This window comes from Neolamprologus brichardi, chromosome 12 (assembly GCF_056152115.1).
Source record: "Neolamprologus brichardi isolate AB-2024 chromosome 12, ASM5615211v1, whole genome shotgun sequence".
Classification (NCBI taxonomy): Eukaryota; Metazoa; Chordata; class Actinopteri; order Cichliformes; family Cichlidae; genus Neolamprologus; species Neolamprologus brichardi.
Genome location: NC_142115.1, coordinates 14,571,413 through 14,586,005, shown reverse-complemented (window position 1 = coordinate 14,586,005; position 14,593 = coordinate 14,571,413). Strand labels below are relative to the sequence as shown.

At 43.0% G+C, this 14,593-nt stretch overlaps 1 protein-coding gene across 2 annotated transcripts in view; it reads right to left on the bottom strand.

The window, feature by feature from the left end:
• hectd4 (HECT domain containing E3 ubiquitin protein ligase 4) overlaps nt 1–14,593 on the bottom strand; it is a 39,161-nt gene that overhangs the window by 9,227 nt on the left and 15,341 nt on the right. For both annotated transcript variants that reach the window (XM_087849026.1, XM_087849027.1), the window contains exons 29-65: nt 14,400–14,568; nt 13,565–13,700; nt 13,328–13,472; nt 13,050–13,216; nt 12,739–12,885; nt 12,463–12,647; nt 12,188–12,341; nt 10,928–11,208; nt 10,612–10,798; nt 10,432–10,513; nt 10,117–10,319; nt 9,823–9,958; nt 9,553–9,735; nt 9,258–9,422; nt 9,003–9,172; nt 8,657–8,772; nt 8,459–8,562; nt 8,204–8,365; nt 7,894–8,042; nt 7,671–7,750; nt 7,213–7,376; nt 6,860–7,097; nt 6,627–6,763; nt 6,414–6,540; nt 5,834–5,971; nt 4,966–5,102; nt 4,721–4,881; nt 4,457–4,638; nt 4,159–4,364; nt 3,929–4,059; nt 3,584–3,789; nt 3,296–3,475; nt 1,546–2,939; nt 1,245–1,452; nt 942–1,165; nt 376–521; nt 181–284 (exon numbers count right to left, since the gene is read on the bottom strand). In XM_087849026.1, the coding sequence (XP_087705152.1) occupies nt 181–284; nt 376–521; nt 942–1,165; nt 1,245–1,452; nt 1,546–2,939; nt 3,296–3,475; nt 3,584–3,789; nt 3,929–4,059; nt 4,159–4,364; nt 4,457–4,638; nt 4,721–4,881; nt 4,966–5,102; nt 5,834–5,971; nt 6,414–6,540; nt 6,627–6,763; nt 6,860–7,097; nt 7,213–7,376; nt 7,671–7,750; nt 7,894–8,042; nt 8,204–8,365; nt 8,459–8,562; nt 8,657–8,772; nt 9,003–9,172; nt 9,258–9,422; nt 9,553–9,735; nt 9,823–9,958; nt 10,117–10,319; nt 10,432–10,513; nt 10,612–10,798; nt 10,928–11,208; nt 12,188–12,341; nt 12,463–12,647; nt 12,739–12,885; nt 13,050–13,216; nt 13,328–13,472; nt 13,565–13,700; nt 14,400–14,568 (7,204 nt within the window). The remainder of the gene's footprint in view (nt 1–180; nt 285–375; nt 522–941; nt 1,166–1,244; nt 1,453–1,545; nt 2,940–3,295; nt 3,476–3,583; nt 3,790–3,928; nt 4,060–4,158; nt 4,365–4,456; nt 4,639–4,720; nt 4,882–4,965; nt 5,103–5,833; nt 5,972–6,413; nt 6,541–6,626; nt 6,764–6,859; nt 7,098–7,212; nt 7,377–7,670; nt 7,751–7,893; nt 8,043–8,203; nt 8,366–8,458; nt 8,563–8,656; nt 8,773–9,002; nt 9,173–9,257; nt 9,423–9,552; nt 9,736–9,822; nt 9,959–10,116; nt 10,320–10,431; nt 10,514–10,611; nt 10,799–10,927; nt 11,209–12,187; nt 12,342–12,462; nt 12,648–12,738; nt 12,886–13,049; nt 13,217–13,327; nt 13,473–13,564; nt 13,701–14,399; nt 14,569–14,593) is intronic.

Sequence of the window (14,593 nt, the reverse complement as noted above, 5' to 3'; positions counted from 1 at the left end):
TCATGAATAAGCCTGGATAAGTTCACAGCTTAGGAATGTGAATATTTCTTCACCCCACATTTAGTTCTGTGGTAGTTAGGTAGTTAATTCAAAGGTTGTTTTAATCCTTTGCAAATCTTTGTGTTAGCTAAAAATTCATAGATGTGTGGAGGAGTCAAAGTGGGAGTGTTTATTACAAACCTTCGGTTTTCTTAGCAGGAGATTTTTCCACATCTTTTTCTTCAGGTCTGGATTTCTCAGGAGATTTCGGCTTTAGCACTGTTTTCTTCTCACTCAGTGCGGTTCTGAGAGATGAGCACATTTTAATTCAGTTATCATGGCAGTGTGTTTATGCCTCTATACATGTAGTTACCGTTCAAGAAGTGAGTGACGTACCTGACACTGTTAAGCACAGACTTTTCCTTAGTGGGAGGTTTGGTGATGGGCCTCTTGGTGCTTACTACCTTGCCTTGATGCTGCTCTTTTCCTGCCTTGCTGTACTTGTTCTTATTTGGCTTAGGAGTGCCATACTTTCTTAGAATCTAAAAAAATAAAACATTTTGTAAGTTGTTGTGTACAAAAGTTGAAAAGTTGTTTTAAAACAAAAAGGTCAATTAAATTAAATTACAGTTAAATTATTATTATATTTTTTAAATGATAATAATCCATCTATCCATTTTCTTCAATTTTTTCGAATTCAGGTTAGGGGCATTCAACCTGGCCCCACTAATTCAATGTCTTTGAATTGTGGGAGGAATCAGAGAACCTGAAGAGAACCACGCAGACACGGGGAGAACATACAAACTCCACACAGAAAAGGTCTTGATTTAATTCAAACTCAGGGCCTTCTCTCTGTGAGGTGACAGTCCAAACTAAAACTGAGCCAGCCATTTGACTAACAAAATTTTGATTTAACTATATCAAAGAATTCACAAGTTTACTGTTGAGCACTTGTTTCATACCTGAGTAAGTTGGTCCTCAAGTACTTTCTTGGGAGGTCGAACATTGGTGAAGAAAGTATGCAGTAGGTTGCCCGGTGTCTGACAGTTGATCTGCTCCTTGCTGAGGTAAATGTCAGACACTTTAACGGGCTTGGCTGGCGTGAGGCTGAGCATCTGCTCCGAGTGGACACAGCTCTTAAAAATATCTGTGAGGACATCTCGGGCTCCAGGTACCAGCTTGTCACCTTCAAACAGAAGAATTTTAATTTAGACAAAGTAAGAAAACTAAAAGCAGCAAATATGTGATTGTAGTTAAGTGACAACCTTTGATTGTTTTCTCCAAGAAGTAGTCTTCAAGGGCAGAGCTTCCCTGTGTGTCAAACAGGCTTTGGTTAACACTGGAAGCCGTGAGGATCTCCTCATTGGTCAGCTCCATTAGTTCTTCTTCACCTTCCAGGCTGGACAAGCCAATCAGGTCACTGCTGTTGAAAAGACTGGCACGAATTTTTTCCACTTTGGCTCGAGAACGTACCTGTAGTCACCAAAAGAGAAATTTTCCTCATATTTTCAACATCTTAAGCACAAAATCAATCAGATGGAAAAATAACGATTTGAATCAGCTCACCTCAATGACAGCGTAACCCTTGATGGGTCTGGCCATGACTGCATTGCTCTCTAATGAGGTGACTGTGTGCATAGAGCCCCCATCTGACGCGGATGGCGTTTCTCCACTGTCGACAGGTTCCCCTAAGCTGCCGAGACTCCCAAGACTCCCTGTGCTACACAGGGAGGTATCTAGACTCTCCTGACTAGAAACTGTCTGTGACTCTTGGAGTCCCTGCTGGGGGTATGTAACAGCAGAAGCTGCAGCCGCAGGATTGAGAGGTGGGACAGCTAAAAGCTCCTGATCGACGGAAAGTTCACTGGCAGTGCGGGAGACCCCCTGAGAGGAGCTGCAGATAGAGGTCTGGCTGGTAGAAGCTGAAGCACTCACACTCATAGCTGGAGTTACACTACTGGAGCTGTCGGGACTCTCGGGACCTCCGTTGTTTGCAAAGGGGCGCTCAGGTTCAGGACACACTTTACCATCCTGAGGGCTTGCAACACCAGTCCCAGGTTTTTTCTTGGGGTCCTCCTCCTGGAGAGGAATGAAGACTTCATCTTTAAAGAGCCCCCCATGTGCGTTGCAAGCCCTTCGGATAGCATTACGGACAACAGCCTCCTCCAGGTGCGTGGGAATACCTGAGAGCACCAGCAGGCGACTGTGAGCAGTGGGTCCAACCAGAGCCTGGCAGGCGTCCGTTACTGCATCGCTGGTTACGCTTAAGCCCTGTGGGTCCTTGTTGGCAAGGTGTCGTAAGATCATCAGCAGAGTAAGGCAGCGGTGGAACCACAGCATGTCCTCAGGTTTACTACCTGCCATGTTCAGCAGGGCACTGTCACTCTCTGACAGCCTTGCACCTCCACTTCCCCGTTTACCAGACACTGCTGCCACTGCAGCTGCTGCTCTCTCACGCTTCATCTTCACCTTCTTACGCTTTGATAGCAAACTGGGGCTCTGTGGTGTCTGGCCTGGGGATGATGATGAGGATGAAGAAGAATCACTAAGGTTAGGGGCACTGGTGGAGGACAGCGCTCCCACTGAAGAGCCGCCAACATTGAGAGGAAGTGTCACCTCTGCTACAGCCAGACACACTTCCATCAGAGCATGAAAGTATGTGGAGAATCGACTCTGCTCCGCACCCAGGGCCAATGCAATGCCTCCGGATGAGGACCCCCCTGCTCCAGCCCCTCCAGCAGTCCATCCCTGAGTTTCCCGGTCATAGAGCTTTCGGAGTTCTGTCTGCAGGGCCATGAGCACTGCGAGGCAGGGGTTAAGCAAAAGAGCAATTGAACTTGAAAGACCAGCAGGGCTCTTGCGCTGCTCCAACTGGTGGATCTTCCGCAAAAGTTCCGCTAACGAGTGAAAGACGAGTTCTTTGATGGAGGGAGCCAGATCAGTTGTCCAAACCAAACCACCTAAGATCAACGACCAAGAAAATAATCAAAATTGGGATCTTGGGAAATCTTTATGCACCTAAATGTCTCGTGACTTATGGATGAAGTGGTATGCCCTTTAAGTACAAGGTTTGTAAGCTTTGAGTTGTTACTTCTAACTAAAAGGTCATTAAAAATGAATAATAGAAATTTAAAACTAAATATCCAAAAAAAAAAAAAAAGCTTTTTTGAAATCTCACAATTTAGGATTTAATGGGTAAAATCTACATTTGTGTGTTTAATGTAATACTACAACTGCTATACGACAGGGATACAGAAATATGGCAGTGAAATACAACATGCACATTAAATGGTGTCACAATGGATATTCCTCCTACCAAGTAGTTCTACCACTTGTAGCAGCACAGATGAGGGAACTGTGTCCAGCTCATCCTCTGATCGTTCACTGCTCTCTCCCAGCTTCCATGTTAGCAGCTGTTCAGCAAATGCCATGGCTAATGGAAACTCCAGTGGCAAGGAGTGCAACACCAGCACAGCACCAGGAGGGGGGGACACCCCTACAATTAAGACAAAGGGATACTTCATTACATTTAATGGGCACAGAGTTTATTCACAAAACAGCTAAAGCAGCATATATAAATTTCCCTTTGGAATTAGATACTAACCAAGCTTGATGTGCACTTTATCAGTAGGGATCATAACAGAGGGATATTGATTGGTGGTGGGTGGGGGAGTAAGGCCTGTGTTGGTAGGTGAGGCATCCAGAGGATAACACACAGCCTCCATCAGATTCAGCTGGCCATTTCTCCGCACCTTGTGACCCAGGCCATACACCATGACTCGAGCCCAAGGGGCCTTGTACAGACTTGAGCTAATGGAGTAGAAAAGATTAAGATGTCATTTTTGCTATCAATTTGATTTTGTTTTTAAGTTTTCTCTCTTATGTTTTTTTTTTGTTTTGTTTTGTTTTTTAAATTAAAGCTGTTATTTAATAAACCACCATAACTCACTCTTTACGACAGCCTAGCTGGCTTTCTTTGCAGGACACGATCACAAATGCAGCTCCTGGAAAGCTGACATCCATGCTCACTTTGGATTCTGACACTGGGAACTCCTCAGATGTAAACTGCTCTGGTGCATTCTGTCAAAAATCACCCCAATTGTAGTTGAGTTGAAACAGCTTGTAAACATGCACCCTGAGATACATGTATTAAATTAATAACAAATTGGCAGAACAGACCTGTAGAAAGCAGCATATCTGCTTTGTAAGCTCAAGTAAGCTTTCTTCTCCTTGATGCAAGGCACGGGTGATGGCCACTGTCAACCACTCCCGGATTGGCTGAGCGTTGCCCTGGTAAAACAGGTCTGTGGGGGAGCAACTTTGGCCCTCAAGGTTGTGCAATACTGACTGAGCCAGCAGAACAGAACTTGAACTGATCGTGCCATCTGCAGGAAGAAAAAATTGTCACATTTACCACTACTAGAATATGCACACGGTATTAAGGTGTTTCATTATAATATCGTATAGCCACACTCACCAGGTAGGGGTGGAGCCAGCAGCTGGTTAGATAGAAGCTGCAAGTGTTCCAAGGTGATGTCACGGATAGCAGGTATGTGGAAGAGACGAGTGAAGGTGTGCGGATTCTTGGGGGCAAAGATGTTGAGCAAGGCCATGCGGCAGTATAATCTGGCCAGAGCACTCTCACAGCGAAGAAGTTCCCTAAAATAAAGCAGAGCTGCGTGAATGATTCTGTGCAGCATGTAGACATCTCATATTTATCCTCATTGGATTCACATGTTACCTGTGAATTTGAATGTTGCTACTGTCTAATGAGACCAAGCCATTAGCCGCAGTACGGCGAGATCCAGCAGGTGGGCGTTCCAGCATTTCAATAGGATACCAGTACCTGACAAGCACACCCTCACTACGCAGGTATGTCTCCACCTGTACCAGTTCATTCACCTTAACAAAGCAAACACAGTTTGTTCATCAGCATCTTTGTTGTTAAGATAGAAAACACTTATAATGGTAAATGAGTATACTTACAGAGTCCACATCCAGCACAACACCATGCAAACCAAAAGTTTTTAACATGCCCCTGATGGCAAATTTCGGCAGTGCTGTTCCCCCTGTTGTGCTGTTGGTATTGTTGCTGTCAGGACATCGGATGACCACAGTCAAGCCTGTGTTGAAACAGTACATCACCACGAGGATCATTTAAATGACATCAGATCATATTACAGTGGTCCCTCGCTATAATGCAGTTCACCTTTCCTGGCCTCGCTGTTTTGTGGATTTTTTTGTGCAATTTCGCATGCTTTTTTTTTTACAGCACATTGTGTTTGTGTCCTGATTGGCTGTAGACCACTGTCAATCAATTTCATGCCGTGTCTCCTGTACAGTACAGAATGCGTTCAGCTTGTCAAATTTACATAAATCTTCAAACGCTAGCAGTGTGACTCTGAAGTGCTGCAAGTTCTCACCAACAAACGCAACAATGTCGATGAAATGTTTTGCACCATCAAAGGCACCTGCAGGTTCCTTTGATGGAACCTGCAGGTGGTTTGAACTTTGAGAGTGTTTAAACAAGAGAGAAAAGTGTGACGATGTTCATGCCTGTCTGAGAAAAGTGTAGTGCGGGGTTTTACAGTCTTAAAACATCTATAATAACTGTAAAAAATAAAGGTGGGTACTTTGCAGACTTCACCTATCGCGGGTTATTTTTAGAACGTAACTCCCGCGATAAACGAGGGACCACTGTATATACATTTGATTTTTTTCCCCACTGGAAATTACAATAAGGTCATTCAAGCCTAGTGGCAGCAAGTGAAAAGTAACTATGTGCAATATTAGTACAGATGTCTAAAGACTTTGTTTTGTGTGCTTCATGAAATAATGTTATTTCCCTTCGTACCTTTGCGGACTTTGTCGATAGTGAACTTGTTGGCCTCATCCTTGATATCCTCAATAGTTGGGAGGTAGAGATCTCGAGGAATGCCACCATTCTCTTCATACAGAAATTCCACTGTCTGCCTCGCAATGTCAACCATACCTGAAACCAGAAACAGCATCTCAGCTCTACGTACAGGTAGATAGTCTGGTAAGTCATTAATTTCATAACAACAGACATCTATTTAATGAGGGTTGATGACAAGAATCCCATCATCAAATCACGAAGCACATTAAAGCATGTAGTATTAAAACTGAGGTCTGATTTGATTTGATGCTTAATTCCTTGTTCTATGAGTGAACCTAAATTATCAGCAATAAACCTTAAGGCAGTTAAATCAACATGTATGATTCTACTCATTACAAAACGTTCTTCCTATTATGACATTATTTTGACTTTTAGACGCAATTAACGCTCCATTTAATTTCCAAAAACATCTTAAGGCTCATAAAGCTAAAGCAGCACAGGTTAAGTGTTTATTGTCATGGAAAGCTGCAGTGGCACGCAAGATTTTTTTGGCCATGTTGTAATATAAGTTATTTACCCAGCTGCAGAGCTCCTTTGATTTGGTCCAGGCCCGATTTCCTCTCAGCCTCGTTACGGAACCGTCTACGAATTGTGGGGAACACTTTTGTCTCCCATGCCTTCACCAGAAGGGCATAGTGGTCCTCCTGAAGTCAAATCAAAATTCAGTCATGAAATACTTAAGCTTAAAACTTTTTCCAACACAATTTTGAGCATTGCAGACTTTTCTTACTCTTGGAACATCATCATCATCCTCATCATCACTCTCATCATCAGCAATAGGGGGAGGATGTGGGTCAGGTCCAGAGGTGACCAGATTCTCATAGCTCAGCTCCACCTTATAAAGGCAGGACTGGTCACTGTTGTACTCTGCAAAAGCCGAATATTCAAAGGTTACTAAGCTATGAGGCAAAAATACAAATCAAATTATGGAAAAGGAATGTGAGATGAAAGCAAGAGACATACGCTGCTGAGCAACTGCAACAGCTGCAATCCGACAAGGGGGTCCATGAGAACCAGAGTCCGAAGTAACACTAGCGCCTGCATCATTATCGCTGTCTGAGGCCATAGCAAAGGGCAGTGCTTCAAAATTTGCACTGATTTCTTCTGCAAGGTCTACACACAAGTCAGCAGCATTTCTGTGTGCTTGGCCTTCAGCAAATGCAAAAGGCCGGCTTCCAAAGTTGGCACGTATCTTTGAGTTCTGCAAAGGAATATAGAGAGAGGCAATATATAAATATATACATGCATATAAATAATCCAGTACATTTTCCTAGAGCAGTTCAAATATAAATTAGCCCTTTTTAGCAGAAACCCACCTTCTTTTGAATGTGTACCAGGGGCCACATTCCACCAGCTACATCGTCAAGAATGGGACTAAGCCGCTGACCACAATAGGTAAAATACACCCTGCCTTTAGGGGCCTGACCAGGTGGAGGTGGAGTGCCCTCAGAACGCTCCCATCCAATTCCAGCTACATCACCTGTGTTCATGCAGATGGAACATCCACATCTCAGTCATGGCTTGATGTGAACAGGTCATGACACATTTTAAAACATGCTAACATAGGAAACAGCTCAAGTTAGATTAAGTTAAGAAAGCAAGATATGCTTTTCAATCAGCTTTTTGAAAGAGCAGCCTGGTAAGCAACATTGCATGTAAAACGTTTATTTCAAATCCATAACAGACTGCCGTATGGATTTCCAAGCTGTGTAAATCAAACAAAAGAAATGATCGATTGAATATGGAAAGAAAGATATTTTGGCTACTGTCTCACCAGGAAGTAGAGCCACATCCAGCCTGACACTCTTCCATTGCAGCAGACTGGAGCCATTATAATGCACTGCCCTACCGTTACTAACACACACAGACAGAGAGGAGACAAGCACACAGAGACAGCATGACAAAAAAAGAGTAAAGCAGTCAGCAATCAAGTAAGAGAAACAGAGCAGAGGAAATCCAAAGGGAGTATCTTCACTTTAATATGTAGGTCTACATACTTATGGAACAAACATGTGCCAACAGGGTTGGTCCATGCTCCATCCCTTTTCTCTGCTTCAGGTGCAAAACCAAAAGACACAATTGGCCCACTGTCCTCCTCTGAGTCTCCATAGGAGACAATTTCTATCTCCCAGTAAAACGATGGTGCCTGCAAGGACAAAGAGAGAAAAGTTTAAACTATGGACAGGCTCCGAGTAAATAATTATAAATAAATAAATTATAAGTGAATAATTATATTTCATACTAATTGTTGATATTTGTTCAAACAAACTAAAATACTGCAGGAGTGGATTCCTCTGATGTGCCCACCTGAACTGGTACGGGAGAGGTTGCGTAGATGAAAGTGCCTCTGGGAAGCCCTCCTCCAGCACTTGGATCAGCCAAGAAGGTGACAGAGGTCAGACGGGATGAAAACATGCAGGCACGGACTGGAGGGAAAACTCTGGATGGACACCAAGTAATCTCCTTTGGCTGTTAAGACAAGCAGATCAAAGGTGAAAAGACAGAAGGAGCCCAAAGAAAACCTCTATGTATGTATTTGTCTATGTATTTAGGAGCCCCTACCTGACGTCTGTCCGTCTGCAGTGGTGGAGGTGGTGGACGAGCACAGTCCCGATACAGCATTCTTACTCTCTCACATTGAGCTTCAACCATGCCAAGGCGCTCTCCTGCACAAGATGACAGAAATGTGTCAGACACACAGTTGCTAAACTGGTATGGTGCTGAGAAGTACCAGCTGATGACATATCTGTATATGCTCACCAGGGCTGCACTCCTGGGCAACCAGGTTGAGAACCTCAACAGCAGCCGGACACTGCTGAATGAACTCTTCACAGAAGGAGCTGTCCTCTAGAAGTTGGGCCATCACCAGACACGCCCTGACAAAAAACAAACAAAAACAACAACATCACATCATATCACATAATGATGCTCCAGTCTGAAGGGGTTTACATTTTAAATATAAGATAGTTTCCCCTTATAATGCAAGTATGAGACTCAGACTAAAAAGTTCAAAAGTTGATTCCAAATTCAAACCCCAAGATATTTTGACACAGACCTGACCAATCAGACAAAATGCACAAGTTTACCTGCATTACTAGTTACTCACCTAGTTCTGATTTCAGCCAGCAAGCGCACTGCAGCCATTACTGGGCTGGAGCCATCTCCAGTAGCTGGTAAAGAAGTGTGAATAGAGAGACTGCCCTCCTGTGGCAGAAGCATAGACTGCACAGCTTGTACCACCTTCTCTGTGATTGACAGCTTATAGAGAGGAAGAGCCTGTTGTGGGGAGAGCCAAAAGTGACAATCAGATTGCTACTTCCTATAATAAGAACTGTAGATAACCTTATGTTGGAATTCTTACCTCAGATCTGGGAGTGCAGAGGCGTGATATTGGTACTGTCAGGATATCTGAAGCTTTGCAAGCTTTCCTATACTCGCAAGACGGAAACTTCACAGTAGCGATGCCCTCCTGCTCATTTATAGACATAACTATACCCACACTCCCCAGCACTCCTTTACCTACCACCTGCAGAGCAAAGGAAGCACGATAAAAAATGACAGTAGTTAATTTTTCAGTGGTTTCAATGGATTGGATCACACCATCTTGATAAATATATGCAATAATAATGTGTGGTATCTTTGATATATGAACTAACCTGAACCTCAGAACCAATCTTGATAGTTTCTTTAAAGCCTCCAAGAGCACAGAGTGCAGCAACAGCCTGTCTGCCAATGGCCTGCAGTTTAGCCAGTTTTCTGCCACTGCTGCTGCCGTTCTCCAGAATACTCTCAGCATACTTGCCCAGCTGAGGGATAAACATTAGCGCCCGGGAGAGAACCTGCAAAACAGACATGGGAAACACTATCGGCAAACAATATCAAGTATAATCATTAATATGGAGGTAAGAAACAGGATAATGCTTTACTTTCTCAGCAGTGCTTGTCCAGATCTGAGCAGTGTTGGACTCAGGAGCAGTGAGCAGACTATGAAGCAGGGCTATGACCTCTGCAGCCATGCTGTTGGCAACATGGCCACTGATAAATGGGCGTACCGGGTCTGACCTAATTAAGGCAGATTTTAAGAAGAAATGTTACAACCAAATATCAGAATATGTATCTGCCACATACTGCCACAACCTGGCAGTATCCACTTGCAAATATGACTGCAAATATTAAATGATTTACTTTTGTATAACATGTCTAAATCACAGAAACAGCACCTGGCAAACTCGGCATTCCTGTCTCTGCAAACAGCAGTCTGAGCAGTTTTCTTCTTGTCGCCAGCAGTAATGCCCGCAGCAGTCTCTTGGGCTAAAGTCTCCACAGGTGGACCAACGCTCACTATCAGACCAGACTGGGCCCACTTGTTGGCTTTCCTCAGGGCAGCAGATGCTTCTTCTGTAATCACCTCACAGCATCCACTCTAAATAACATTTAAAACAGGACAGAGATAAAGATGGCAGTTACAAAAAACAAAACAAAAAAAAAAACACACAAAAATGGTTATGGTTCTGGTTTAGTTATTTTTAAGTTACCTTTGTCATGTCTCTGTCCATCTTTACAACTTTTTCCATGTTTGCTCCAGTGCCCAGTCGAAAGGGACGCCCCTCAGAGCTGCTACATTTTGGAAAGAGTGGAGAAACAGTAAAGTCAGAAACACCCAGAGTAAGCTTGCAAATGTAAACCCAAAACAAAGATATGAGGTGAAATCATACCTAAGGAGTGGTTGTAAAACCTCATGAGATGACTGGTCCTCTCTCTTGTGGATAAAAATCGAAAGTTTGCCATCAACTGCCTCTCCCTCCTCCCCAGCATCATCAGACTTGAGAGCTCCTTTGGAACTGGCACGAGAGAGACTTGTGTCTGGCTCAGAGGAGCTGGGTGAGAGAAGAGTCTGACAGCCTGGCAAATAGAATATAGGAATAAGAAGGAGAAGATAATTTTATAACTATCCAGTATAGTTGCTTTACCATTTTTGCCTTTATTCAGATGGTGGACAGCATTTAGAGGTTCTAGGTAAGAGAGACAAACCTGGTACTACATAGTCTGCCAGCTTGGCTAGCAGCAAGGCAGCAATGCGCGAGGCTGGATCATTGGCATCTTGTTGCTCAGTATCTAGCGTGTTAATGGAGTAGCTCCACGAGGGCAGAGCCACATTACCGCAGTCCTCCACACTCATGAGCGGCAGGGCAGCACGACACAGCTGCAGGATGATAAGTACTAGCTTTGGTGAGGGCCTCTGGTCGAGCAGAAGAGACAAGAGCTTGGAGACACAAGCTGGCTGGCTCAGGATGGCTTTCCCTATGTGGCTCCTAAAACATAAACATACACTGTATGAATTGTCGGTGTTGCGATATACAAAAACAGGTGATAATTAATAACCAAAAAAAAGTGTTAGAAAAACAAAAACATGATAATACATGGCACACAATCCAAGGCCAATATAACTATAGAGTCAGTCTCAATACCAGTTTTTATGCCTCTCCTCTCTTTCAGTAACTACTACATTTCAACCTCAGATCATCTAAGCTAAGGTGACCATTATTACCAGCATTCATTTTTCTACTGTTGTAGCTACTTCTCCCACACACTTGGAGACTCACTTCGATAAACAAAACCACCAAGTGAACCGGAGTCTTTTCTCTCTGTCTCTCACATGCTCTTGTTTGGCTGTTATTACAGTATGCTGTAGAACTGCAAGAACTGCAGGGAGGCTGACTGTTGAGGACTTAATTCTTGGTATAATTGCTGATTTGTTATTAACTCTTTCTGTGGCTTCTCAGCTTCTCTCTGCACCGTGAGTTACAGCTAGCTGTTCCATTAGAGTGCACTACTCAGTCATTGGCTTCGAGTCCCAGGTGTGTCTGGTATTGCAGCTGGCTTAATAAGTCACTGCAGACTGGTGCCCTAATATAGCAATGTGATATTTAGAGTTCTGTGTATATCAGTAATATTTATTCACTTTGCTTTTGTCCCTAAGAAAAAAATAAATTACATTTTAATATCCTCAATATATATTATGAGTTTTATTATATATAATATATATATATATATATATATATTAGATTTATTCCAGTCTTTATCTCATTTTATATCCCAGTTATAATCACCATGATCCAGCAGATGTCCATGCTAAAAATCTTGATCCACCAAAAGCTAAGCTAAATAAACCTAAATTTTCAGTGTTTCTACACATCATGGTTTCTCATCATTTCTTTTAGCTACTACATTATGACAGCGCTACCATGAACACCCAGAACACACAGAAAAATTACATGAAATAAACTTTACCTGGAAAGATCATTGAGCAGACTGAGCACATCCTGTAAAGCATCATTGCCGGCTGCCTGATTCCCACAGCATTCTGTGGCCCTTGCCAGGTGATTGGTCAGCAGGCTGGATACCTGTCTTGCCAGACCTGAATGAACTGCATCTGTAGATCCACCTTTAAAGAGTAAAAGCAAAGACTGTTAATCTACCATCACAATAATCATAATATTTAATCTTACAGCATGAAAAAAAAGCCTTTTAGGAATTTGATCAAAGGATCTACAAACTTTTCATACCTTCCACCTTCTCCCACTCGATACATCGGTTGGCCAGCACCTGAAAGGCTGCCCAAGCCATGGTGGCCACCTTCTGTTTTTTGGTCTGCTTTTCATTTGAACTGCATTCCCTCTGCCCACTTAAGCTGCACAGGCTATCCATAAGCTGAACCAGCCCACTGCGAACGAGGCACTGCTCCTCACTCCTATGATAACACAAGTAAAAAATTAGGGTAAGCAATCAAGGCCTTGATTGCAGGAATATTAAACGAGATAAGTTAAAATAGGTTTGCTTGCCTGGTGTAAGGGATTGTGCAAAGTAAGCCAATACTGTTGGCACAAGCAATTGGGTAGCGTGCACATAGTGACACTACAGACGTCATGGTCTCCCCAAAGGCCTCCTGCACCTGCTCTACCATTCCCCCACAGGTCAGCTCCTCAATCCTGCACAGATGGCACACAAACAAAAAGTAAACAAACCACAATTCCAAATGTTTGTTTATAGTTTAACCTGACAGCTCAAAATCATAACTACAAGAAGTATTTCATCAGTGTGCATAATCAGAGTACACTCAAATTTACATTTGCTGTTCCTCCTCTAGTCTTACCTTGGTCCACCTTGCAGTACCATAGTGACAGGTCCTACTAGGTGGGTGACCCCACCAACTCTAACAGCAGCAGTGAGCAACTCCCTCATATGAACAAGCGCCTGCTTTCGTGTGCTGCCTCTCCGCCAACGTGTCTGCGCAGCAGACAGGAAACTACTGCTTGAGACCTACAGACAAAAGAGCTATAAATTACCTTAAAGCAAATCAGAATTCCATCCATTTATTTGAATGCATCTATGCCAATGCATCTAAAGCACTGGCATGAGTGAAAAACCTACAGCCTGATCAGGTGTAGTTCCAATAAAGGCAAAGAGTTGTCCCAGCAGCACACTGTATGTTGGCTTGTCTCGGCTGTCCTCTATGGCCAAAGACTGCAGCAGGGTAAATGAGCTGCTGCGATGACTAGTAGGGTGGTGTCGCCTTCTGAAGATAAAAAGGTTTGCAAATACAGTCAAACACTCTTTTTTCCTATAAGTTACTTGCATTCCTTTTAGCTAATACAGACAGAAGAATACCTTTGTGGCGCATGTGTAAACTCCAAGTCTTGGTTAGCAATCATCTCCAAGTCAGAAGGTGCAGACATGCTACGCAAGAAGACTGGCTGCTTTACCATGGGGATCACCGTCTTGGCATCAGACACAGACTGAGAGGCTGAGAAAAGACAGAAGAAGAACTGGGTGAAAAGCAAACTTTAACAGTTACTGACATCTAATTACACAGAAACACAGATACCTATAAAAACTTTGCTTTTTTTCCCAGTGGAGAAACTTCCCAAGTCTGAGTTACATAACAGTAGCCATATGCTTAAATCTTAATATTTCAGGAGCGCAGATGATTCTAATCACAGGTCTAAAACATCTATTTAAAGCCGTGGTTTCCAAATAGTGGTCAGTGAGTTGCATAACCATATGTTATTACTGCATTATACTTCACAAACACTTCTGGGTGACTTATTAAATTTCAGTTTCAGTACTTTGAATGTACTCATTTTCAAAGGATAATAAAAAGCCATCACACACTGGGTATGAACCAGCGGCAGCAAGACAGTTGGTTAGATTGTATGAAGAGCTTTGAAAAGGTAATACATGTAAGGCATATGCTAGTGCAGTCAACACTCATGCAAAAAAAAAAAATCTGATAACATGCTTGACTCAAATAGCCTGAAAGTGTCTTTGTCTGACAGTATAATCAAAAGTTATACTCTCGTTGATGTGCCTTGAGCACAACAAAAATTTGAAAACCACCAGTTCAAAGAAAGAAATCTTTAATTTCAGTCCTGCTAACCAGCAAAGCATCACTTGGAAACAACACCTGTAACAAAAGATGGCAGACAAACAGACACGCGTTTACCTGGGCCTGGTGTGCCAGCAGGTGTGCTGGTTAAACTTCTGCAATGTGGAGCGATGGTGACATGGAGCAGTAGCTCAGTGCGGTTCATTAGACTTTTCACCAGAGTTTTAGTTTTAGCAAGAGGGCTGCTACTTCTGATGTGTTTACTGTTCACTTCCTGAAAGAACTTCTCCCTGTTATTGCAAATAAATACT